Source organism: Chelonia mydas, chromosome 5 (genome assembly GCF_015237465.2).
Source record: "Chelonia mydas isolate rCheMyd1 chromosome 5, rCheMyd1.pri.v2, whole genome shotgun sequence".
Classification (NCBI taxonomy): Eukaryota; Metazoa; Chordata; order Testudines; family Cheloniidae; genus Chelonia; species Chelonia mydas.
The window spans coordinates 106,498,342-106,524,556 of NC_051245.2; the positions used below are offsets into that span (position 1 = coordinate 106,498,342).

General features: G+C 39.3%; 1 protein-coding gene across 4 annotated transcripts in view; it reads right to left on the reverse strand.

The window, feature by feature from the left end:
* Positions 1-892: 892 nt before the first annotated feature.
* TTC39B (tetratricopeptide repeat domain 39B) overlaps positions 893-26,215 on the reverse strand; it is a 187,324-nt gene continuing 162,001 nt past the window's right edge. For 3 of the 4 annotated variants that reach the window (XM_007061690.4, XM_037901991.2, XM_043546842.1), the window contains 3 exons: positions 21,653-21,770; positions 14,378-14,494; positions 893-13,187 (listed from right to left, as the gene is read on the reverse strand). In XM_007061690.4, coding sequence (XP_007061752.2) covers positions 13,091-13,187; positions 14,378-14,494; positions 21,653-21,770 — 332 coding nt within the window. In that variant the 3' untranslated portion in view covers positions 893-13,090. Of the gene's footprint in view, positions 13,188-14,373; positions 14,495-21,652; positions 21,771-26,215 lie in introns of all 4 variants that reach the window. The other variant, XM_043546841.1, reaches the window with a different exon arrangement.

Here is a 26,215-nt window from a genome sequence, read left to right on the forward strand (position 1 = left end):
AACTCTTCCTATGAATTGAGTCTATTCCTTTATTCCTTGCTAGGCAACTCGTTATTAACTCAATTGGGAACTCTGCTTTTCTCATGGTCGATTTTCATAATTAAACTGTGACATGTCTGAGATGTGTTAACAATGTATACTGTGTATCAGACCTTGTTTAGATGAAATACCTTAAGAGGTATTAAGAAAAAGGAGTGGATTTTTTTTTTGGTGGGGGGTGTCACTTAACTCTGAATAGCAGGATAATGTTCCTGTTCATTCTAGAGTTCACTGTAATCCTTTGTAACTACTTACACATAATATTTTTACAAAAACAGGAACGAAACCCAGGGACAATGTGGCTGATGTTTTTCCTTTGTCATACCTGTAGCTCTTCTGACAATAGAAAGGTATTTTTTAAATTAAAGGTTGATTTAGAAAACAAATATAGTCTGATTGGTGTCTGTGCAAGACTGCAAATGACATTTTAGAGATCTGAATGCTGAAGAATCCAGGCAGACTTTTAAAAACAAAAACATTCAACTTGTAAACCAGAAGTTAATCTTTTTCAGGAGTATAATAAGATGTTAAAATGAATGCAGCCATAATAAAATAATTTTATATTTATATAGTGCCTTTCATCCTAAAGGATTCACTAACAATTTAAAAACTATGGGTCTATCCTGAAAACACGTAAGCACAAAAGTAATTTTTACTCACATGTGCAATATCATTGAAGTCAATTGACCAAACAACAAATATCTTATAGAAAAGGCACAAGGGCCCCCCTCCTTTGTTAGATGCTATAAGCAAATTTAAAAAACATGAAAACTCATTCACACTGACCTATAAATCTGAATGTTTAGATTGATAGAGAGATATGATTTACAATAACATTCAAACAAAATACTGCTTTTTGGAATGGAGACAATTTATTACATGTTAAACTTTAAAAATACAATTTACTGTAATTACATCAGCTTGTATAGGTGTATTCAAGTTAAAAATAAAAGCTACTGGAGACTAGAATAAAAGTTAAATGTCAAGACCCAAATAAGTAGTTCTTTACAGATGACAGATACAATTTAACAGAAAGTGAGTTTGAAGTACTGTGGATATAAACAGCATAATAAATGTAAAACATGACTAATGTTTTATGCTAATATTTGTAGGAGACTCTTATTTGATTGCTGTCCTGAACTGATAGAATATTCTAACATCAACCTATCTATAGTTTTTGCTACTGCATTAAGAGATTTTTCTATTTAAAATTGCTGCTAGTGACATCAATATACTAAAACATACATGTATTTTAAAATAACTAAATGGCTTTAATTTTTCTAGCCATTCTGTTTAATTCTGCAAACCTGTATTCATTTTTTGGTAAGAGGGTGGAGCGTAGAAAGGAGAAAAGCACAGGATAAGATGTTTAACATTCCATGACTGTGTTACAAAGGCCACCTTCTAAGGGGCCATTTACACTGGAGAGATGTATACTGGCTGCAATTGGTGCTTATAAAAATCACATTGATTAGGCCTGCTCTGAGCAGGATTACATGATAATGTTAAAAATGCCAGTTGCAGCCAGCAGCCCATCTACATTGAGACTCCCAATAGAGCTAAAATCAGTGAAGCTGAGCCAATGTGAGCAAGTGGGAAAATTTATCCACTGTAGATGGCCCCTACTTGCAGATCTAGATTTTACAGGGAGGGTGACGGGCAAGCGATAGGGTGGGGCTTACTGTGTACATTAATCTGCATGCATAGGTCCCAATCCACAGCCTGAACTAAACAAGACAGCTTTTTAAAAATAAACATGCCAATTCCTGCCAAAAATATAAGCGTTACCAACAAATAGTAAAGAAAATTGTTTTTAAATTAAACTTTTTCATTTTAATTAGAGAAAAACTAAAATCATTTCTAATTATAAATTTCTTAAAATATTTTTCTGAAAGAGGAACTGTCTCCTTCTGCGAACACTTCCTCTTTGTGCTCCGGGTGGCTTAGTGAGAAGTCTCCTCATCTGGTGGGGTCTTTAGAGTTCCTTGTGCTCAGATGAGTTTAGGGAACCTTTAAAGGCCCATCACATGTTTAGCCCTGATTTTACAAGTAGGTCCACACAGGCACAGAGGTCTGCTCAGGCTGAACTCCTTGCAGGCCTTAGAGGGACAATAAAATAGCCCTTCAGTAAATCCTAAATCCTTGTTCTCACCCTAGTTGGAAATACCAGTAGAGAGGAGGCAAGCTTACCTATCAACCACCATCAAAGCCCCACCACCCTTTCCCCACAGTTGTCAAGAGACAACTCTCAAAACAAGTTAGGACTCTGTGAGCTTTTAGACTCCATAACACATTTTGGTCGCTTTTAGATTATTTTAATGGCTATAAGTACCACAGCAGCTGTTCTTGTTTTCCTTTCATTTGTCCCATATAAAAGGACAATCCTGTTATTCACAACCCCCTCCCTGTACAACAGGCCATGGCTTCCCCAATCTAGCTATGCTGGTAGAAGACCTACTTTCATCTGCTGTTTTTAAGAGGCAGGAGGTAGACACCTGCTTTCCTCTTTGAGTTGCATCTTTTCCTCTTGCCCAGATACCCACTACTCTCCTCTTTCATTTCTCTTTTATGTCCCTCTTCTCCTTCCCTTTTGAGGTTTTTCCCATCCTTTGTCACCATTCCCTCTGGCCCCATGTGCTGAGGTTCTATCAGCTCTCACTTCCTGACATCAATGCCTGGGTGTTATAGTAATATCTACCCAAATATTTGCTCCCTTCTGTTTCTGCCCCCTCATTTCTCTCTACTTCCACCCCACTTCCTTTCACCACTTGTCCTCATTTTTTCCCTTTTTCTTTCTGCCCCCTCTACAGTGTTCCCTTTCTTCCCTCCTAAATTGGGCTAGCTGCTGCAGCTGGCAAGGACCAATGGACGGTTCCCTCTGCCACTGCAGCGAGGCATAGGAACCAACAGTGGACAGTGAGAGCTAGGAAGAGGATGAGACATCTGAAGCCTCCAGTACAGCCTTGCAAGCAGACACCGAAGTTCTGAATACTCAGAACAAAGAGGCAGATAACTGGGACTCTGTCAAAACTCAGGGGAGTTCCAGCCAAATTGAGGCAGGTAGCAAATACGCTTCTCTGGAGAAGGGAACTCAGGTGATGGCCATTTCTTTCCCCGCTATCCCTAAGCCACTTGGCCAAAAAGCTCAGTGGCAACTCATTTATTTCCACTGACTTTTAACTCTCCTGGGGAGAGCCAACAATGGGTTGTTTATCTCTCCTCTCATCCCTTTTCTTGGGCAGCAGGTGTAGAACTCAAGTACCGAATTAGGGAGAGCAAGGACAGCGCTGGTGGCCTCCACAGCTGTCTAGAGCATTCCCTATTGTTCTCAAATATCAATTGAGTATCAAAAGTATCTCAGGAGCAGCTTTTATGAATAGAGTAGTTAAACTCATGCATTCAGTGGGTATCCAGGAGAAGAATATATTTTAGGAGTGGAGGAAGAAACTCAAAGAAATTTTGAATGGGTTTGGAGTCATTTTAAGGAAATAAGTACATTACATTTGCATATATTCAAAATCTACAAAGCACTACTGGGCTATGATTGACCCAGGCTTTGTATTGGGACACCAGACTATTCTCTAGAGGTGAATGACTCTTAACCATGCAACTCAAGAAGGAGGCAGGCAAATATGAACCAATGGAGCAAGGCAGGCAAATATGGACCAATGGAGCAAGGCAGCCTTTTAAGCTTTGTCTGCATGAGGAAATGTTACCCCCAAAAAATTACTACTAGCAGTTGAACTGGTGTTAACACCTGCACACAGCCTTAGACTCTCCTTTTGTATTTGAAATATATCTTAAGCATCAATTAAATGTGCAGGCAGGCCTCCCTTCAAAATCAATGGGAGCTGTGTCCATACATCCAAAGGCAGGAGAGGTAATTGGCATAATTGTTGTGGTGTCAGCATTGAGCAGAAAGGATTTGAGGTCTATTATAGAGTGAACATGAAAACATTAACATCAGTATCACATGCTCTGCTACAAGATGTATATCAAATAGGTCTTAAAATAAATCACAGGCTTAATTCAGGTTGGTTTGAAAAAAAGTGCATTCTTCACACAAAAATATAAAAGTCAGAATAAACAGACACTTTCACCTAATAAATTTACCTAAAGCATCACAGCTGGTATGTGCACAGAGTGTGATGACACGTGGCCAGATTCTGATTGCCATGGATCCAGAAATGCCACTTATTTCAATGCAGCTATTCCTCATTTACACAAATGTAACTGAGATGTGAAGCCAGTTTATTTATTAGAAATATCCCGAGTCTTTATGTCACTAACTTCTCTTCCAAAGACCCCCAAAGTCGCTGCTGTTCAGCAACAATACTCACTATACCTGTCACAGATTCTTCTGCTCACAAACAAACATCAATGAATAAATAGCTTTCTAGCAAATTTGTTGTCCTGTCTCCCCAAGTAAATTGACTAGAAGGTTGATTATAAAGTCTCAGTCATAGATAATTGCATAATACAGTATTTCATTGCTTTTTTCTCCATCCACTTTGTCTAAAATCTGTTTATTTGAATTGCCATTAAGAATCAAGTCAGAAAGTATACTATTTATTAGTCTATTAAATAGTGCCCTGTTTTACAAATTACTATCAATTGTAGATATTGCCCCATTAATCCCAGTACAAATGTAACTTCATTCAGCCTTCCTCTCTCCACATAACTCTGATTAAGAATCCAGTTTAAACGCCTACTGTACGGAAGACTAGCAACAAAAGCCCCTTATATTATGAGAATAATCCTATAAATTCAACAATCATGCAAGTGATGTTTATATAGAGGCAAACCCCAAAACTACAGAATCCTTGTGAAACAGAAAAGTGAAAAGAGAACTTGCTTGGAAAATGGAAAACTTCATAGGCTGTGTGCAAAATACAAGGGGAAACACTTTCCCCTTTGGCTTTCACAGGAATCAGTACCTGAACTTTATTTACATGTCAATTTGTATTCTACGCATAGAGATCAAATGTAAATAATTTTTAAATTCCCCCTCCGACCAAACCAATGGAATAATGGATACTTCATGAAAAATAAAACCCCTGAGATCTATTTCTGAAGTGAAGGGTGGCAAGGGGAAAAGGAAGTTTTTAATATTATCACATACAAAAAGAATGCAAATTGAATTAGACCATAAAAAGTTTGGAAAAGGCCTTTTACAATAACTGCTCTGTCTAAAAATAAATCTGGATATGGAATTTTTACATAATCTACTTTAAACCATGCATAGGCACCTCTGCACTAGGATGAACGTTATCCATAGAAAATGGCATATTTTTAATTGAAGCTGAGGTCTACACATACCAATGAATGATCACTGCACTGAAATTTTTATCCTGTTTTTACGAGAACATTCCCTTTAAAATTTTTTGAAACCTTTTTGGCAGGGGGGAGACATGTACTGGCTCATCTTTTTAAAAATATGAATGTGTTAAAGGAAAACTGCAATTGTATGAATAATAATATAATTCTTTGCTCTCTATTCGTACTTAAGATTCCCATTTATGCATCCAAAGATAGCACTGCTCATTTGCCCACAGCATTGCACTGGGAGTTAATGTTTAGCTGATTATCCATCATAACTGCCACCTCTTTTTTCGGAGACATTGTTTCCCAGGATAGAGTTCCCCATCCTGTAAATATGGCCTACATTCTTTGTTCCTAGATGTATACATTTACATTTAGCTGTATTGTTTGTTTGTGCCCAGTTCATCAAGTGATCCAGATCCCTCGCTCTGAATCAGTGACCTGTCCTCTTCATTATTTACCATCTCCCAATTTTGTGTCATCTGCAACCTATATTAGTGATGTTTTTATGCTTTCTTCAAGATCATTGATAAATATTGTAAAAGTGAAGGGCCAAGAACTGATCCCTGTGGTACTCCACATCCACTCACTAATTCTCCATTTATGATTACATGTTGAGATCTATCAGTTAGCCAGCTTTTAGTCCTTTTAATGTGTGGTATGTAGGGCTGTCAAGCAATTAAAAAATTAATTTCTATTAATTGCTTGATTAAAAATTAATTGTGATTAATTGCACTGTTAAACAATAATAGAATATCATTATTTAAATATTTTTGGATGTTTTCTACATTTTCAAATATATTAATTTCAATTACAATACAGAATACAAAGTGCACAGTGCGCACTGTAAAAAAGAAACAAGAAATAGTATTTTTCAGTTCATCTAATACAACTACTGCAGTGCAATCTCTTTATAATGAAAGTTGAATTTACAAATGTAGAATTATGTACAAAAATAACTGCACTCAAAAATAAAACATGTAAAACTTTAGAGCCTACACTCCACTCAGTCCTAATTCGTGGTCAGCCAATCGCTCAAACAAGTTTGTATACATTTCAAGGAGTTAAAGCTGCCCGCTTCCTGTTTACAATGTCATCTGAAAGATAGAACAGGAGTTTGCATGGCAATGTTGTAGCTGCCGTCAAAAGTCATTTATATGCCAGATGTGCTAAAGATTGATATGTTCCTTCATGCTTCAACCACCATTCCAGAGGACATGCGGCCATGCTGATGACAGGTTCTGCTTGATAACAATCCAAAGAAATGCAGAGCGACGCATTTTCATTTTCATTATCTGATTCAGATGCCACCAGCAGATGATTGATTTCTTTTGGAGTGGTTCGGGTTCTGTAGTTTCCACATCGGAGTGTTGCTCTTTTAAGACTTCTTAAAATATGCTCCGCAACTCGTCCCTCTCAGATTTTGGAAGGCACTTCAGATTCTTAAAACTTGGGTTGAATGCTGTAGCTATCTTTAGAAATCTCACATTGGTACCTTTGAGTTTTGTCAAATCTGCAGTGAAAGTGTTCTTAAAACGAACAACATGTGCTGGGTCATCATCCGAGAATGCGAGTAAAACAGAGCAGAAGACATACAATTCTCCGTCAAGGTGTTCAGTCACAAATTTAATTAATAGAATATTTTTAACGAGCATCATCAGCATGGAAGCACGTCCTCTGGAATGGTGGCCAAAGCATGAAGGGACATACAAATGTTTAGCATATCTGGCACATAAATACCTTGCAATGCCAGCTACAAAAGTGCCATGAAAATGCGTGTTCTCACTTTCAGGAGACACTGTAAATAAGAAGCAGCAGCATTATCTCCCATAAATGTAATCAAACTTGTTTGTTTTAGTGATTGGCTGAACAAGAAGTAGAACTGAATGGACTTGTAGGCTCTAAAGTTTTACATTGTTTTGTTTTTGAGTGCAGTTATGTCACAAAAAAATCTACATTTGTAAATTGCACTTTCACGATAAAGAAATGATTAGGTTTTTTTGAGTTAATTATGTGAGTTCACTGCGATTAATCGACAGCCCTAGTGCTATGTTACTTTTATATAGTTCTAGTTTTTTAATCAAAATGTTGTGCGGTACCAAGTTAAACACCTTCCAGAAGTCTAAATATATTACATCAACTCTAATATTTTTATCAACCAAACTTGTCATCTAATCAAAAAGGATATCAAGTTGATTTTGCAGGATCTTTTTCCATAAGTGTATGTTGATTGACATTAATTATATTACCCTAGTTTAATTTTTTATTAATTGAGTCCTATATCAGCTGCTCCATTATCTTGCCAGGGATCAGTGTAACACGAGCAGGCTTATAATTACCCAATCATCCTGTTTATCTTTTTTTTAGGTTTTGGCACAACACTAGCTTTCTTCCAGTCTTCTGGAACTTCCCCAGTGTTCTAAGAGTTATTGAAAAAGAATCTCCTCAGCTAGCTCTTTTAACACTCTTGGACCTGTTGATTTTAAGAAGTCTAACTTTAGTACCTACTGTTTAACATTCTCCTGATATACTAGTGTAATGGAAAGTGTGTTATAATCATCATAGGATATGACTACATCATTTGTTTTCCCCCCAAATACAGACCCAAATGAAGGTGTCCTGAGTCTCAGGTTAGTGCCCTAACCATTGGACCATCCTTCCTCCCTCTGAGGCACAGTATGCTGAGATGCTGTAATGACTGATGCTCTATCAATGAAAACAGATTAGAGAGATTCATATGACATCAGTTGCATGTGTGGCAAAGCTAGAAAGTAAACCCAGATCTGATTCCTAATTTTTATGCCTTAATCATTCTATGATGCTTCCTCTCTTCCTTTCAATGTAATATAAAAGATTACAAGGAGAAAATCATGTCAAAAATATCTTAAACATAAAAAGGAACATATAACAGTAGCTGCCATCTTGACACTCTGCTAAGTTAACTAACAAAAATTCTGAAAACTAATAGAACTTTACTTGTCTGAAAGTCTCCTGCCTTTCTCTTGCATCCAGATACTGAGCAACATTTCCTATGACTCAGGGACTACCTGCTGGGAAGTATCATTAAAATCATAGCTGTCACTGAAACACCAGCATTTTGCATAGTTATGGAGATAATGAACCACACTATGTATAATTTAAAACTTTTGAACATTTATTTTTCTAAAAATATATATTGTCGAAGCCAAATTCTGATTCCATATGTGTGAAAAAGGTAGAATTTGGCTATTGTTTTGTAAGGCAAGGACCTAAAGGAGTCCGGTGCCTAATTCTTACTGAATTTTAGCTCCTTTGAAGATCCTAGCCTAAATTATTTAGCTATCTAAACTATTATCATTAATCAGTAAAGTTTTCCCTTAATTGCACATTTCATAGGAATTCTTTGAAATCTAAACCTACAGCAACTGACAGATTAACTCTTTTTAAAGAAGCACTTTGGTTTTTTTACATTCAATATCTCCTCTCCTAAACATGTTTTTTCTCTAGAACATGCACCATAGTAGGTAGTGTCGGTAAGTAGGAGTTGTGAGCCTGAACTGATGTTTTAACTTTTCAGTGTTGTCTCTGTGCACCAATTTTCTATACTGCCAACGCCCAGCTGTTAGTTTCTAATGCACAACTAATGTCCTGGGCCAAATTCTGCTCTCTGTTACATCAATATGAATCTTGAATAACTCCACAGAAGTCAGAATATGACCTACTATGTCAGCGTGAATTAGTTTATTTCTATATATTTTCAATACCAAAGATATTTCACTGTCTTTCACCATTCTTGTTCAAACATCTTGAACATGTGCAAACCCCAATATTTTCAAAAGCAAATAAAGAGCACCACCAGTGCAAATACAAACAATCTTTGTTGAACTATGAAGTATAAGAGTTTACAGTAACAAATTACATTAACAGTCAAGACCAGTAGAAAAATAGATGCACTGCGTAAGTTGGATTTCTGTTACATATATAGGAAATTATTATTTTTATCTTTATGCTTGAGTTGGCAGAATGTTCTGAAAACATACAACAAAATTAATTTTTATATATTCTTCTGGCCATGAGGTATAAATACAGTTGCTGCCCACATACATTACAGCAACATATATAAACATAATTCCTTAATAAGCTTTTTGCTAAAATGTATTTTCTCTTCTTACAGTTTCCATTTAAAAAGTGGTAATCCAGTGCTTAAAAATTATAATACAATATATATAAACAACCCTTCACCGACAGAATGAACACTCAAACAGAAAGCGTAAACACAGTATTTTTACTAATAATTTTAATGCGAAAAATTCCCTACTGAAGTGAAACTTTACCTTATTATTTTGCTCATGCTGACGAACTCTCTCTTCTTTAAAAAAAAAAATCACACATCTGCTATCCCTTTAAGGATGAAGATTACTTTATTCATAATGCTACCATTAATGCTGAGCCCTGCTGTCTAAAAGTAGGGCCTAATTGTGTTCTAGGATGTGAGTATCTCTCTCCTACTATGAATGGAAGCTGTGTCTTTGGAATACATCTCAACTTTGCTCAGAGACATTAAAGTCCCAAATTATTATTCAAGAATACCATTGGCATAAGCATTTGAGGGAAAGATCTTGAAAATAATGAGACTAAAACAATATTATAATTAAGGCCCCACACAGACTTTTCATCATGATTCTCTTATCAATGAACCTCATCGCCTAATTTGGGGAAAATGTACTAAATAACAATGGAATCACAATGGCCTGCATAGTGCCAACTCAGCTGGAAGCATTTACATTTTCTACTATCAATGGGTAAAAATGAACTGTCTAGAATGAAGCTAGGAAGACCTGCTCCTTCAAGATTCTAAAACAACAAGCTAAGAATTTAGCAAGCGACAATATGTAAATGGCAGTTGTATTAGAGACTATGGGCATCAAAAAGTACAAAATTGTCTTTATATGCCTATTCTGTGTGTGCATGCAATATGGCTGCCTCCAACAAGAGGCTATTAAAAAAAGAAGCTATTTTAATCAAAAACATCACAATCACAATTACAGTGGGGGAAAAAAACTTTTGGTCATGTTGACTTTGGAAGGCTTCACTGAAGAAACTGGGGAAGCTTTCTTGTATTCCTGCAACTGATATTATTACTAATGGGACGTGTGTGCCTAATGTTCTGGAACAGGATATTATCATATTATACACTAAACATTTCAAGAAATGTCCTCCTTCCTGATGTAGCACACTTTTTGATAATTGCAACTTCTGACCTGGGCAACAGCACCAAGGATTACACTATGTTCAATGTAAATTCTCCATAAACTGTACCTATTGAAAACTTCCCGCTCTCCATCCTGAGATGCCGTACTCACTTTGCGCAGTTCTCTTTAGTTAGCTATCTAATTGGTTTGCCATAAAGAAAATGCCCATGCTTTCCCAGCATTGTTCTCACTTTCAAACAAAAGTTAAGAGATCATGCTTGTCTGAGACGGTTCTGTAGTGCAAATTAAATTGCAGATAATAATGTATAAGCAGCTTGCAGATCTTTTAAAATGGATTGTCTTATTCTAATTTCCCATCACTTTTGCAGCTGATTGTGAAAAATCACGAGTGTAAATGAGGTATGGTAAATGAGAGTAGGGGAATAGAGGTTCAGTTAACAGCCATTATGCATACTCTCAATCTGAGTTGTTAATAAGTAGCAGAATTTAGCCCTGGTGTAATTTAGCTGAAATCAACAGAGTTACACAGCAATGACCATGGTACAGTATGTTTCAAGGTAACAGAATGCATTCTGGTAGTAACTACCATTATCATTTTTGGGGTATGATCTGAAAACACCTACATGCATAGTTTTACTAAATTCATACATGTGAGTAAAGTTACTCATGTTTACAGGTTCAGGCTCTAAGGGCCTGAACCGAAGCCCACTGAAGTCAATGGAAGTCTTTCCATTCACTGATTTCAAAAGGCTTTGGATCAGGCCTCACATCTAAGGCCAAGCTCTTAGAGCCACACTACTTGCTCAGATAGAGGATTCTTTCTGTTGCTGCAGCTCTGAAAATTCCTTTGTAAAGAATACATACATTTATGTTTAACTAAAACTTTACTAACACCCTTAGTTCTTTTAAGAAGGTCTACAAGGAGAAAACTACATCTTAAAAAAATCTTCTATTAAGTCTAACTATAAAATTTATATTAATTACTTACTTTTAATTAAACTTCTAAATGAATCTTTCATTGCCATTAAAAACCACTAACTGAAGAGGTGTAAATTTGAAAAAAGTTTTTTCACCTTGGTTATTTTCTTTCTTCTCCCTAACATTAAGTCACATACAGTGACTTTATTTGTATATTCATATACTTTGACTGAAACCCAACAAGAGTGGGAAGGACTCCCTGCAATCACTTATTTGGAATGAACACAGTATTGCAAGGCAACCATAACTGTGGCTGTGCCTAATTTTGTCTTGAAGGAGATTTGTAAAAATATTTCACTGAAGACAAAATTAGTGTTCTTGAGGTGAATTTAAGTCCTTCATAGTTATTTGTCTAAAAATTATTGTTTCTTTGATACACGAATTTCCGTTTCAGATGTTTGCCCAATATGTGACTGAGGCTACTAGTAAGCCAACAAATTTGTTCCAAGGGCACAAAGGTCCTAATAAGTGCATTGCAGAAAATCAAGTTCCCACGGAATGCTGAAACTATGACATAAAATCATCAAACAGCTTCACTGCAGAAACAACATTAGTTTTCACATTAAAAAAATAAAGTGTTTGAATTAGACTTTATTGCACCAGCAACTGGCTTTTAAAATATACCCCATTCAAGTTAAACATTAAATTATTTTATCAAACAAAATATAAGATCTTTCTTTAACGTATCACACAGAGATAAGATATATGCACCTTAAGTAAGGCTAAGTTTTTGTCATGGATATTTTTAGTAAAAGTCAAGGACAGGTCACGGGCAATAAACAAAAATTAATGGAAGCCCGTGACCTGTCCCTGACTTTCACTAAAAATATCCCTGACAAAAGCGGTAGGTGGGTTCAGTACCCACCCCTGCTGGGGCTCCTGGGTCCCCCACTGCTGCAGTAAGTGGGAGCTCTGGATCCCCCGCCACTGTGGGGAGTGGGAGCTGCGGGGTCCCCTCACCCCTGGGGCAGCTGGGTGCTCATGGGGTCCCCTGCCACCCATCATGGCTGGGAGATGCAGGGTCCCCCAGCCGCTCGCCATGGCTGGGCAGCTTCAGGGGGTCTCCTGCCGCCCGCCACAGCTGGGTAGCTGCAGGGTCTGCGGGCCGCCAACCGCAGCTGGGCAGCTGCTGGGAGTCCCCCACTACCTGCCACAGCTGGGCAGCTGCATGGTCGGCTGGCTGAGGAGTCCCCGCTGCCTGCTGTGCCTGGGCAGCTGCTGGGAGTCTCCGCTGCCCGCGGCTGGGCAACCGCAGAGTGCCCCCATCAGTTCGGGAGCTGGGGGGGAGGGGGCTGGGAGCTCCAACCCGGGGCAGAAAATACCAGAGATAAATGGAAGTCATGGATTCCGTGACTTCCATAACCTTCATGATATAATCGTAGCTTTAACCATAAGAAAAAACAGCCTAAAAGGACGACAAACATCAAATCACAGATGATAGAAAATATAATAATTAGTTGTTTCTTTTTCATTCTGTCATTTACATAATTTTTTAAAAACATTCAACCAAGATCATGTAGATACTTGAATTCATGGAAAAAGATCACCCTTCAGCTAAGTCAAGGCGTTGAAGCTGGAGTCACTTTCAGGCTGTCAAGTGCTGCATGAATCCTGAAGTGTAACCTGGACTCCATGGAGTATTCTTTGTAGTTGTTTCTGCAAACACCAAAATTACTTCATCAGCCAAAAAAAAAAAGAACAATAACCCCTCACCATAAAACCCCATCCATCATTTAATCTCTCAGTCCTCTGCTCTCTTCCCTTCACTTTATATTGTCCTTTACAACAGCTCTTAGGCCTTTAGAAAAGATGAGTCATGCCCAACATGAAGATGTGAACAAAAAAAACGTATGGAAAAATAGCATATTAGTACACCACTGTCAGCTGAAAAAAAAGTGTGGCCAGCCTCAAAACACAGCACTCAAAGGGTCAGTGTAATTGTACAGAAACCAATCCAAAGTACCCAGCAGGGTACAGGAAATGGCATTATGGGGATCCAAAACTTTTTGAGCTAATGGTGAAATTGATCTTTAGGTCTGAAAGGTTTTTAGGAGGCTGCCATTGACATATACAGTACTTCCAATATCATTTAGACACTGTTAACTTTTTTATAAAAATGTTAAGGGGCAAGTGCTGCCCTCAGCCTACAGACTGAGTGAGTGCTCTGAGAAGATCTGCTCTCTAACTCCCTGCTCTGGGGGATTCCTGGGGAGTGGGGAGGTAGCGGGGAGAAAAGGAAATGGGCAGTGGATAGATAGATACACGTAGCCACAGATCCCGTAGCTGCTCCACCCCATCCTCACTCAGCCCATGAACTCTTCCACTGCACCATATAGGGAGGCCCATTAAGCTGTTCTCTGTGTCACACAGGAGGTATGGATTACATACACTGGCTCTCCAACTCTCCCCGCACTCCATGCAGCAAAGTCACACCTTTTTTTCGCTTTCTCTAGGGCCCTCAGCACCCATAAAAGTTTGAGTGGGAAGGAGACAGAATTTGCCCTTAATACTGTACCCCATCCAGTGTGGTTCAATTCAGCATACCATGTGTGAAACATATGGCAGAGTAGAAGTACTATATCAAAGAACTGGTACACTTTAAAAATTCAACTCTATTGAAAAACATTTTCTAAGTCTTGAATATAGAGTTATAATAAATAATTTATCATTTTGCCAAGTTGCTAGTGCAGTTGTGTAGAAACTGTAATGTCGCTTCAGCTGAATTTTGTAAAATTATTTAAAAAGAGACAGAGAGAGGAAGAATGAGAGATTCCTTTATTGCTTGGAGTGCCTCAGTTACTCTGAGTCTTAACGAGTGCACAGAGACAAACATGAACTCTACTTACTTTGCAGTTTCTATATATCTTATTGCTTTCTCTCTCTGGTCCTGCTGTTTGTATAGAAGTCCCAACTCATACAGAGTGAATGGCACCAAATAGTTATCATATTTTATCTGCTTCTCACTAAGAAAACAGAGAGATATGAAATTGGTTAAATATAACAAACATATGTTGTCCTGAAGTTATATGATTATTAATTTAAATGCAGAGTATATGCCTACCTAAATTCATATTCGACCACTTGCCTGATTTCCAAAAGTGCCGAGCACTGAATAGGTTCCATTGACTTCAGTAGGAGTTTCAGTATTTTTTAATATCAGGCAAGCACCTAATAATGGTTTTAGAAATCTAACTTTAGGCTTTAGTTTTGAAAACCAAGACCCTAGTGGCTAAAAATTTTTCTGTGGCTTAGTCAAGACAGTACAGATAGTAGATTCCTCCTCACTCAATCTGATAGGCAAGAAAACAACCAATAGTCATATAGGACTATAATCACCCATCAATGAATTGATCCCTCCAACTGGATCAATCCAAAGATCACCAGGGTTCACCATCAAATTACATCAATTAAAACACACAGGCAGAAAACTAGAACATTAGTGGCACAAAATCCTCTTCACATCTGTGACGGGGTGTATTGGCCCCACACTGGAGCGGAAGGGGATAAAGCAGCTCAGTGTAAAAGGGAACGCCTAGGTCAGTCTGGGCTGGCTGCCGAGGAGGAAGGATGCACCTTGCTGGCTCCAGCCAAGGATCAGCCAGGATCCCAGACAGCGGGAGCAGGAGACGCCGAGGCCCAGGTACTTGCGGATGTCCCAGGGAGATTGCAGTCGTCATCTGAGGAATCCAGAGACTCCGAAGACACCCTGACTTCAACTGCAGGAGTCATGGTAGGAGGTAGCCCTGGGAGGGACTAGCCAGTGTCCCGGCAGCAGTTGGCGTGTTTCGGGTGAATTCTCTGCCGACTTAGTGGTGAACCCATTTGCCACTACCAGGGCCCTGGGCTGGGACCCAGTGGAGCAAGGAGGGCCAAGGTCCCCCTACCTGGACACCTCCTTTGGAAGGCAGCCCACGGAACCACCTCCCACTGACTCTGGCCATTAGGCCGTGCTTCCCTGCAGTGCAGTGGAATCCTATTGACTCTGGCCAGTGGACCGTGCTTCCCCGCAGCCAAGGGGAGCCCTATTGACTCTGGCCATTAGGTCGCACTTCCCTGCAGTCCAGGGCAGTCCTATTGACTCTGGTCATTAGGCCATACTTCCCTGCAGTCCATGGGAATCATATTAGCTTTAACGGTGGACCTGCCCCACCCTTGCTCTGGTGTACTGGCCCTGCAACAACATCTATCTTTCAATAACAAAAGAATTTTTATTTGACTACTCTACTGCAATACAAGAAGCAGCGAGAACCCTCTACTCCACTGCCACCAACAAAGCTGGCTGACAAAATCATGGCTGGCAGAGCTATTTGGTGTAGTGAACTGGCTAAATTAACCTAAACTGCATACTGCATACTCTGGACCCAAGGTCTGGACCCAAGGACTGAACCCTGGGACAATTCTCACCCTATGTTGCAACTCCCATCTTCTCATGTACTGTAATATTTATACTGCTTTCTATATTTTTCACTCCATGCATCTCATGAAGTGGGTTTTAGCCCACGAAAGCTTATGCCCAAATACATTTGTTAGTCTCTAAGGTGCCACAAGGACTCCTCGTTGTTTTCACTGACAGAAGAAACCTGGAAATGGACCAGATGGCACTGATCACTCCTCCAATCCTGACAAAGCTCAGACCCGGAACAGACAATGAAATACTACAAGCCTAAGGAATATTCCAGATACTACTGGTGAAACACAAAAGTGCCCCTCTGTCACAGTCTGGCTGGCCCTTTAAGGGAAGAAGGGATCAACTTTGTGCATATAATGGAGACTTAATTAGAATGACCTACCCCAACTGCAGGGGATTGGAATGATGATTAAATAAGCCAAACTGTGAACTCAGTCTGGGGAGAAGCCCCAGGAGTGAGGGGCAATTGGAGTTTACCTTCTCTGGGAAGTGTTTGGTAAAGGCAGGATGGAGAAAACCACAGGGAGTAGACCAGGCTCCTGTGGAGGGCCTTAGGATATGACCAGTAAGAAGCCAGGGAGATCCCGGAAGGAAGCTGCTGGAGTCCCCAGGGAAGGTAGGCAGTGGAGAAACCTTCTGGGAAGAAGCAGCCTACAAGAACACTGCAGGGCCCAGGAGTAAGAGCAGAGAACTTCAGGGTAGCACAAGAGGGGTAGAAGAATTATTGGTTTGGATGTTTATTTCCATTTACAGTTAGATTTTTGTTAGCTCAAAAGGTGACTGACATTAAGAGGTGGCCTGACCACGGAAGATGCAGACAGAAACAAGACAGCACAGGGCCAAAGAAGTGGTCAATAGGGGGCATTAGAGCTGAAGCCTCCTGCAATGCCCCACACTGACACCAGGGAGTATACCTGTGTGAGTACAACTGCTTATACCTTGCTGGTTGGTGAAAGCCAGCAAAGGACAACTGTGCCCACTACTAATGGAAATCATCAACATTTCCTTACTAAAAAAAGGGTTTGTATTCATCAAAAATACATTTATTGAAACAATAGAAGAAACCTGAGAATTAATCCCTCAAACCCTTTTAAAGTATCTCTCGGAGGAGAGGTTAATGGTCTCCTGGCAAGGTTATGCAACCACTCGATAATGTATTGATCCATTTCTGGGAGGAAAAAATTGGGGTACCTCTTCCTCAGAGTCCAAAGCTGCCTCGAGAAAATCCTCTTTCCCCATGGGAGAGCTTCTCTCCCTTGATGGGGTGTGCTTTTGCTTTTCACAGCCCCGGAGTCCATCTCAGCTATTCTCTAATTTTGCTGTTGCTTTGGTGAGAGCCTCTGCCTATATGGATGACCTTCACTTTCCCTTTAGGCAAGTTAAACAGCTGTTTGACTGTCAACACTTCAGAAATGGTTTCAGCTGCTGCCTTGCTCTGCTAAGGTTGTGGAAATTTCCTCTCCGTGAGAGCAGTAAGAGACCACAAGGATCACACTGGAAAGGTCTACTTCAAGAGATACAACTGATGTGTATGGGTGTGTCCCTTTCATTTTTTCCCTTTCTTTTTCTTCTGACTTCTCTGGATGAGAGACAAACAACATCCTGACATCGCCATGGAGGTTGCTGTGAGCTAGGCAGCAATCAAATGGAAGAAGCAAAGGAGGGAGCCCTAAAGAATGGGAAAATCCTGGACAGAGTCTGGTTATCGGCAAGTGAAGAGAAACCCAGTGTCCTTGGTGTTGTAAACTTAACCACAGAATCAGATGCATTATTGTCTGGGTAATTCAAATGTTTAAGAAAATTAATTTCTTTTTCATAATGGGCGAAGATGATCCGTAAAGACACATCAGTTAATCATCATAACACTCCTTTAAGGTATCCAACGTATCTAAATGGCACCAGATAAGTGCAAATTATTATGATTAGCTCACTAAGTCATAGAAAATTATAAAATGGCTTTAGAACTGTCCTTCTAGATTAATGTATTTTAAAAATAGCTGCTAATTGCTCTTTGTACTTTCTATATTACCAATATGTTCACACTAAAATCACCACTACCACACAAATTCTAAATTCATTTTCCACAGCTTTGATTTATTTTGTACATCTTTACAAAGCAAGCAACATAACTGAAAAAAGGAAATCAAATGTACGTTCCTCTGCCCCCTTTAACTAACCACATTTTATTTTATGGAGACTGTTAGGAGATGCTGCAGATCAGTGGTTCTCAACCTTTCCAGACTACTGTACCCCTTTCAGGAGTCTGATTTGTCTTGCATACCCCCAACTTATACCTCACTTAAAAATTACTTGCTTACAAAATCAGACATAAAAATACAAAAGTGTCACAGCCACACTATTGCTGAAAAATTGCTTATTTTCTACCATATGTGATGAAGCGGGACTGTTCTTAATGTTTCCTCTGAATAGTGTGGGGGTGCCTCAGTTTCCCCTATGCAGTTCTTAAGTATCTAGGTGGTGGGATAAGGGTGTATGATCGTTGAAGAGCCCTAGAGGGCAGGTATGCGCAGGGGTCTGGACACAGAGAATGGCCAACACCCTGTTTCCTGGCAACTGATGGCCTGGGCCCTTCCCCCTGCAAGGTGAGAGCTAAAGGATTGGAGAACAAAGGAATCAGGTGACCTCCTGGCCCGGAAAGGGACAAAGCCCAGAGGAGGAGGGGCTGAGAGGGAGGCAGTTTGGGGCTGACTGGGGACATGGAGTGAAGTGCAGACGTGGTTGTCTGGCTCACTGCTCCCCAAAATGGACCCAGCTGTTCTCTGTACCTACAAGCTCTGTGTTAGACCATGTTCCTGTCATCTAATAAACCTCTGTTTTACTGGCTGGCTGAGAGTCACGTCTGACTGCGGAGTTGGGGTGCAGGACCCTCTGTCTTCCCCAGGGCCCACCTGGGCGGACTCGCTGTGGGAAGCGCACAGAGGGGCAGAGAGGATGCTGAATGCTCTGAGGTTAGATCCAGGAAGCTGGAAGCTGTGTGAGCTGTGTGTCCTGCAGACTGTCTGCTCACAGAAAGGAGACTTCCCCAGAGTCCTGACTGGCTTCGTAGGGAGCAGTTCCAGTGCCTCGCCCGGGGACAAAAATTACTTGCTTACAAAATCAGACATAAAAATACGAAAGTATCACAGCCACACTATTGCTGAAAAATTGCATATATTCTTATTTTTTACCATATAATTATAAAATAAATCAATTGGAATATAAATAGTGTATTTGCATTTCAGTGTATAGTATATAGAGCAGTATAAACACGTCATTGTATGAAATTTTAGTTTGTACTAACTTTGCTTGTGCTTTTTATGTAGTTTGTTGTAAAACTAGGCAAATATCTAAATAAGTTGATGTACCCACAGGAAGACCTCTGTGTACCTGCCCCCCCACGGGGTACACATATCCCTGGCTGAGAACCACTGCTGATGATTAGAGAGGTCTGAACTTTATAATTAATGTAATGCACATGGGGTTAGGTTCCTACCCAACTTACCAGTTTCCTGGAACTGACCTTCATTGTGTTACATCAGTGGCTTAAACTCAAAGCAAAAAATGATGTGGGAGAACTGTATTTCCAAACAGTTGAATATCACACTTTGTACCTAGCTTTTTCTTAGATGACTGCTATCATCGCATCAAGAGAAGTGCACCTAGAGTGGAACACGGAGAGGGACTACAGAAGTGTCCAGACAGCTGTCACCTGTCTCTGGGCAGGGATCCTTGTCCCATTTCTTCTAACTGGGGATTTTAAGGCTGCATAGCACCCTGCTGTACACGGTGGTATCTCCAACAAACCAGTCTGCCTAAAGTCCAGTGCCTGTGCTCTGATTTCTCTCCAAGGTGTATTGCCAGCAGTTACCAGTTACCACACAGATCTTTCTAAGTTAACACACCCATCACTCTTATAGGGCCTTATTACGCCAAAAGTCTTTCCAACTCTTCTGCAAGAGTTGGAGGCCCCCCTTGAACAGAAGGTCCTGTTTGTTTGCTGGATTAGAAAGAAGGGCCAGAGTCAGTTCAAGATCACCTTTTTATACCAAAAGCCCTTTCTTTGTCTCCTAGTCTCTATAAAACCCAGCTTGAACCAGTATATGCAAACCGTTCCACCAACATCGATCTTTTCCTGCAGAACATTATTTTATTTCAATGAAACCCCATTTTCCAAAGGGAAACTGTTTAAAATTTTTCAACCAGTCCTAGTCCTAAATCCTGACAGTATGCCACAAACACTGCATCCAAGAGAGAATTTTAAAGACTACATTCCTTGAAATTGGTTACAGCCTAGAGACAATTACGGTACACCTTACATACTCTGTCTGTATTCTGAGATATGGTAGCAGAAGGCCATATTCTGAGATATGGTAGTAGAAGGCCAGATGTGACAGAGAAAGGTGGCAGAGATATTAGAAGCAAACTTATTCATTCTTCCTTTCTTAAATGTGATTAATTTTTCAATTATCATTTGATCTTTGGTCTTTATTAATTAGTACTGAACAACAAAGATATTTTCTATTTCTGAAAGTATATGTGGGTTTTCAAAACTACTCCTCTACAGCATGATAAATCTCTTTGGGTGAAATCTCTCTACCCCACACACCCTCCTTGAGGAATTCTATTTCATGAAGGAAATGCCATGAGTTTTCTGAAGAGACAGAACTGACTCATCTCCCCAAGTAGTAAGTAGGCCATGGAGTTACATATGTAGCCACTCCATAGCTTCAGCCAGCACTCCTCAATGTCCTTTTGGGGAGCATTTGGACACTAGATCTGCATAAGAGGAACCTTTGTAGGCACTCGCTGGCTTGTCTTCAACTGCCCTCTCTATACTGACCTATTCAGGACCTACACAGAGCCCACATCTATCCCACACAATGGGTGAAGTGGATCGCAGTAGAGTTTAAGTGGGGTAAAAGCCCTTGTGTGGGCCCTGTACATGTGGGTGAATTTCATCATGAGGCCTTTTAGATGAGGTAATAAAGTAATTAATGTAGTTTAAAAGATGATCTGATATCCTGTTGTTGGATTTCTCATTCTTCCAGTTATTGTTTGCATTACAGTAGAATCAGTGCCACATGTTCTCGGTACTGTACCAATATGTACCAAGGAGCATACAATCTAGCCTAATGATAACACACAAAAAAGTGAAAGGAACAGGCTAAGGGGTGTGAGGGAGCAGATGAGGTAACAGTAAAATGAGCCTGTTTTACATAATCAGCACTAACAGTTCCCCACCTGCCTAGCCTTGTGGAAAGAGATAACAATGCTTTAAAAGCCTATTTCTATTCCACAAATTTATTTTTGAGTTTTATTGTTATTTGAAACTCTAACTGAATTTGCAGTTAGCACCTGTGCATTTGCACTCAGTGGGCTAAATTCAGCTCTAGGTGTAAATGAGTATACCTCCATTGGATTTGACTGGGGTTTTGTCTTCCTACACCAGGAATTAGAGCTATTCTGTAGATTAAGATTTCTTAAATTAAAGTTGCTACCACTTTCACTGGCAAAATTAAGAATCCAATGTTTTCTTCATTTTACTAACTACTAAGAATGTCAGCTCAACGCTTAACCAGACAGATTTTCTTTAATTTATAACATTAACAATCAACTGCTTTTCATTTGTTACTGTTAGCCCATCAGTATTTTATTGTTAACAGTATATAAAGCTAAAATATAAGGTTACTATAGCTTTGTTTTATTTTTTTACCTTTGGATAACTTGATTAAAACACAGTTCAGCTTGCAAGAGTCTTCCTAGGTGTTTCAAACAAAGGCCTTTTAGTAACTGCAGCAAGCACAAGTCATCTATAAAATATTCAGTGTGACCTTTAAAACAAAAAAAACAGACAAATTTCAGAGATACATGGAAATAGAAAGGAAAAGGCTACAGGGATTAGCAGTGAGGGATATATCCAAACTTCAAAAGTTTTGCCTATCAAATTTTGCAGCCAAACAAGAACATACATAATCCTCTAAACAAATTTTGAATAGTGCCTAATAAAGAATTGAAGAGCAAATTCCAAGCATATCAATACACTGATTCTTGAAAATAAGAAATTGAAACAGTGGTCCTGATTCTCCACTGTCCTCCATGTTGTGAAGTCATTTAAATCTATGCAAAGTAAACACAAACTCTTATCTAATCAAAATGGAAGCATTTTACACAAACTTTATCTTAGGTACAAGAAACTGCAGAATCAGCCCCACAGTTAATAAATGTGAAACTCTGCACACACCACAAGTTACTGTGCAGGAATCCAAGGTATCAATCTATTGAACAGCAGACTGCTGCACTGTAATGTAGCATGTGAACACTGCTACAGTGCAGTGAAAGTCCATGGGTGCAGACTAACATAGAATCATAGGACTGGAAGGAATCTCGAGAAGTCATCTAGTCAGTCCCCTGCACTCATAGCAGGACTATTACCTAGACCATCTCCAACAGGTGTTCGTCCAACCTGCTCTTAAAAATCTTTAATGATGGAGATTCCACAACACCCCTAGGCAATTTATTCCAGTGCTTAACCACCCTGTCAGTTAGGAAGTTTTGCCTAATGTCCAATCTTAACTGCCCTTGCTGCAATTTAAGCCCATTACTTCTTGTCCTATCCTCAGAGGTTAAGGAGAACAATTTTTCTCCCCCTCCTTGTAACAACCTTTTATGTATTTGAAAACTGTTAGCATGTCCCTCCTCGGTCTTCTCTTCTCCAGACTAAAAAAAACCCAGTTGTTTCAATCTTCCCTCATAGGTTATGTTTTCTAGACCTTTAATCATTTTGTTGCTCTTCTCTGGACTTTCTCCAATTTGTCCACATCTTTCCTGAAATATGGCGCCTAGAACTGGACACAATACTCCATTTGATGCCTAATCAGCACAGAGTAGAGAGGAAGAATTATTTCTCGTATTTTGCTTACAATACTCCTGCTAATACATCCCAGAATGTTTTGGGTTTTTTGCAACAGTGTTACACTGTTGACTCATATTTACCTTGTGGTCCACTATGACCCCCAGATCCCTTTCTGCAGTACTCTTTCTTAGGCAGTCATATCCCATTTTGTATGTGTGCAATTGATTGTTCCTTCCTAAGTGGAGTACTTTGCATTTGTCCTTATTGAATTTCATTCTATTTACTTCAGACCATTTCTCCAGTTTGTCCGGATCATTTTAAATTTTAATCTTATCCTCCAAAGCACCTGCAATTCCTCCCAGCTTGCTATCGTCTGCTAACTTTATAAGTGTACTCTTTATGCCATTATTGAAATCACTGATGAAGATATTGAACAGAACCGGACCCAGAACTGATCCCTGTGAGACCATATTAGATATACCTTTCCAGCTTGACTGTGAACCACTGAGAGAATGGTTTTCCAGTCAGTTATGCACCCACCTTATAGTAGTTCCATCTAAGGTTGTATTTCCTTAGTTTGTTTATGAAAAGGTCATGTGAGACAGTATCAAAAGCCTTACTAAAGTCAAGATATACCACATCTACCACTTCCTCCCTCTCCATAAGGCTTGTTTCCCTATCAAAGAAAGCTATTAGGTTGGTTTGTCATGATTTGTTCTTGACAAATCCATGTTGACTGTTACTTATCACCTTAATATCTTCCAGTGTTTCCAAACTGATTGCTTAATTATTTGCTCCACTATCTTTCTGGGTACTGAAGTTAAGATGACGGGTCTGTAATTCCCCAAGTTGTCCTCATTTCCCGTTTTTATAGATTGGCACTATATTTACCCATTTCTAGTCCTCTGGAATCTCTCCCATCTTCCATGACTTTCAAAGATAATCGTTAATGGCTCAGATATCGTCTCGGTCAACTTCTTGAGTATTCTAGGATGTATTTAATCAGGCCCTGGTGACTTGAAGACATATAACTTGTCTAAGTAATTTTTAGCTTGTTCTTTTCCTATTTTAGCCTCTGATCCTATGTCATTTTCACTGGCATTCACTATGTTAGATGTCCAATTGCTATTAACCTTTTTGGTGAAAAAATGTAACATACTACTACTTCAAAGCTCAGCATGCTATGCTAACCCACACTCCAGGACATTCACTGTGCTGTAGCTGTGTCCACATGAATTGGTACTGTGTGTCCAGTAGGTTCACACCCTGGCTTGCTGCGCAGTAATTCACCACGTGGATACGTTTTTTCTTAAAATCTCCCACCATTCCAAACTATTGGTGCAACTCTACCAGAGCCAACAGCAGGAGTGTTTGTGTATATTGGCTGCCATTGTTTTTACTATCCGCTCCTCTAGAATTCTAAGCAGGGTGACAAGATATGATAGTTAAAATGCTGGAAGCCATTATTAGTGCTCCCACCATTACCACCACTGGAGGAGCTGCATTAGCAGAGCTCCAAGAGCGAGTGAATTTAACAAAGAAGATTTATGCAGACGCAGCATCTGTGCAACAGGACCAAAGACATCACATGAAGGAGTTTTGTGAAGTGTTTCATAAGTAAAGTAATAACAAGTGCAGTCCCCTTTCTTGTTGCCTTGGCTTATAATATTTGTTGGCTGCAGTGAAGAAAAGGAAAGAAAACACACATATGGACAAACAGATGGCTGCACATACATCAATAATTCAGGAGACAAAACACACTCCTTTCAGATCATCTTGTTTACAAATAATTACCAATTCTCTGAGGTTACATGAATTTTTTAAAAATGGTCTGCCAAATAAAACTATACAAACAGTTCTGAAAACATGGAAGACAAAAGCAACTTGAAATAAAATATTTTGCACTGTCTATAAGATTTTTTGTCTGCTTTTAAATATTAGTTTTGATTCCTTTATATAATGATGTTTTTCACTAGCAGGTACATGTAGGTATGGTGAGGTGAGATGGCTATTTTGCATTCCTTTGTAAAACTGAGCAGTGATCAAATGTCAAAATCAGGTCAATGTCTCCTACAGGGACTGATTTCTTGCAGTTGCTGGGGGCAGATACTGACCCCTCTCAGTCTTCACTGTCTTTATTTCAGCTGCTGTGTTCCTGAAATTTCCTCCCAGAGATAAAAACTAGTAAGTCAAAGTGCTACCATTATAATATCACTTGAAGATTACATTAAGTTAATACCGACAGTATGGCAATAAATGGTAGACAGAACCTTCTTGCAGTCTGGCTGTATCTATGTGAATTCTATTCTGAGTATATAATAAAGCTGCAAGACCATCACCCAAAATATTTCAGATTTTTTTTTAAATTATGAATACATTATTTTCATTTGGGAAAGAATACACGGGAATGATGGTGGATTGGTTGAATGTCTCTGCAAGCCATTTCACAACTTCAGAAATTATATTTTCTTTTTCTCTGTCTGCTCCTTCCTATGAATTTTAGTAAAGTTTTGTTGTGCAAACAGAACTGCATACAAATACCCAAATAAAACTTTTATATATGTTATGAAACAAAGTACTCTGACAGACCATATGCTTTTCTTTTCAAGAGACACGTTCTCTAATTCAATTGATTATGAGGGACACATCTTGTCTTATAGCTTAGTGTCCAGGTCTGGATAGTGAACAAAAAGATTGTACAAAAGAACTCATCATATTAACATCATTTTATCTGCAAATGTCTGTCTTAAATGTATTTGCATTTTGGTTGTAAAGTGGCATGCAACAGTAAATAAATCACTTAAGATCTGAGTGATACGAGACTGATTTGGTAGAAGATGAAAATTTTGACAATGGATGAAGGCGTAACAGTGGGCCACATTCAGACTGGGTGTAGTCAAGTCAAAAAACTATATTTACTAGATTTTATTGTTGAAACTTACTAAGCATGTTTTTAATCTTTAAATTATATATATTTAATAGCTATATTAATTTTCTAATGGTTACAAATTATGAACTTTCATGTCACACTAGCAGATTTATGGAATGTATCGCATTTGTCTACAATACGCAGAGGGTTCTATTACCCACTGAATGATTCAGGTGACTATACATATAAAACAATCCAGGCTACCTGTGTGATTTGCCTGCTTGTCCTTCACCCTATCCTTCACTGGTCAGAGCCCTACTGAGAGCTGGATGCCAACCCTTGCCTTTCACCTACACAACTCTTACTTCATAGATAACATCCTAGGCTGAGCCAAGACAATGGGTAAAGGGTGTCATGCTAAGTGCTTCCAGGAGAAAGAGAAGAGACTGAGGCATGATGTTATAAAGTAAGCAATACAGGAGGCAGTTTACCTGGAGAGAAGGCCCAACACGGAGAAGGAACACCTCAGCTCAGGGAGAGAAAGACATTTTAAA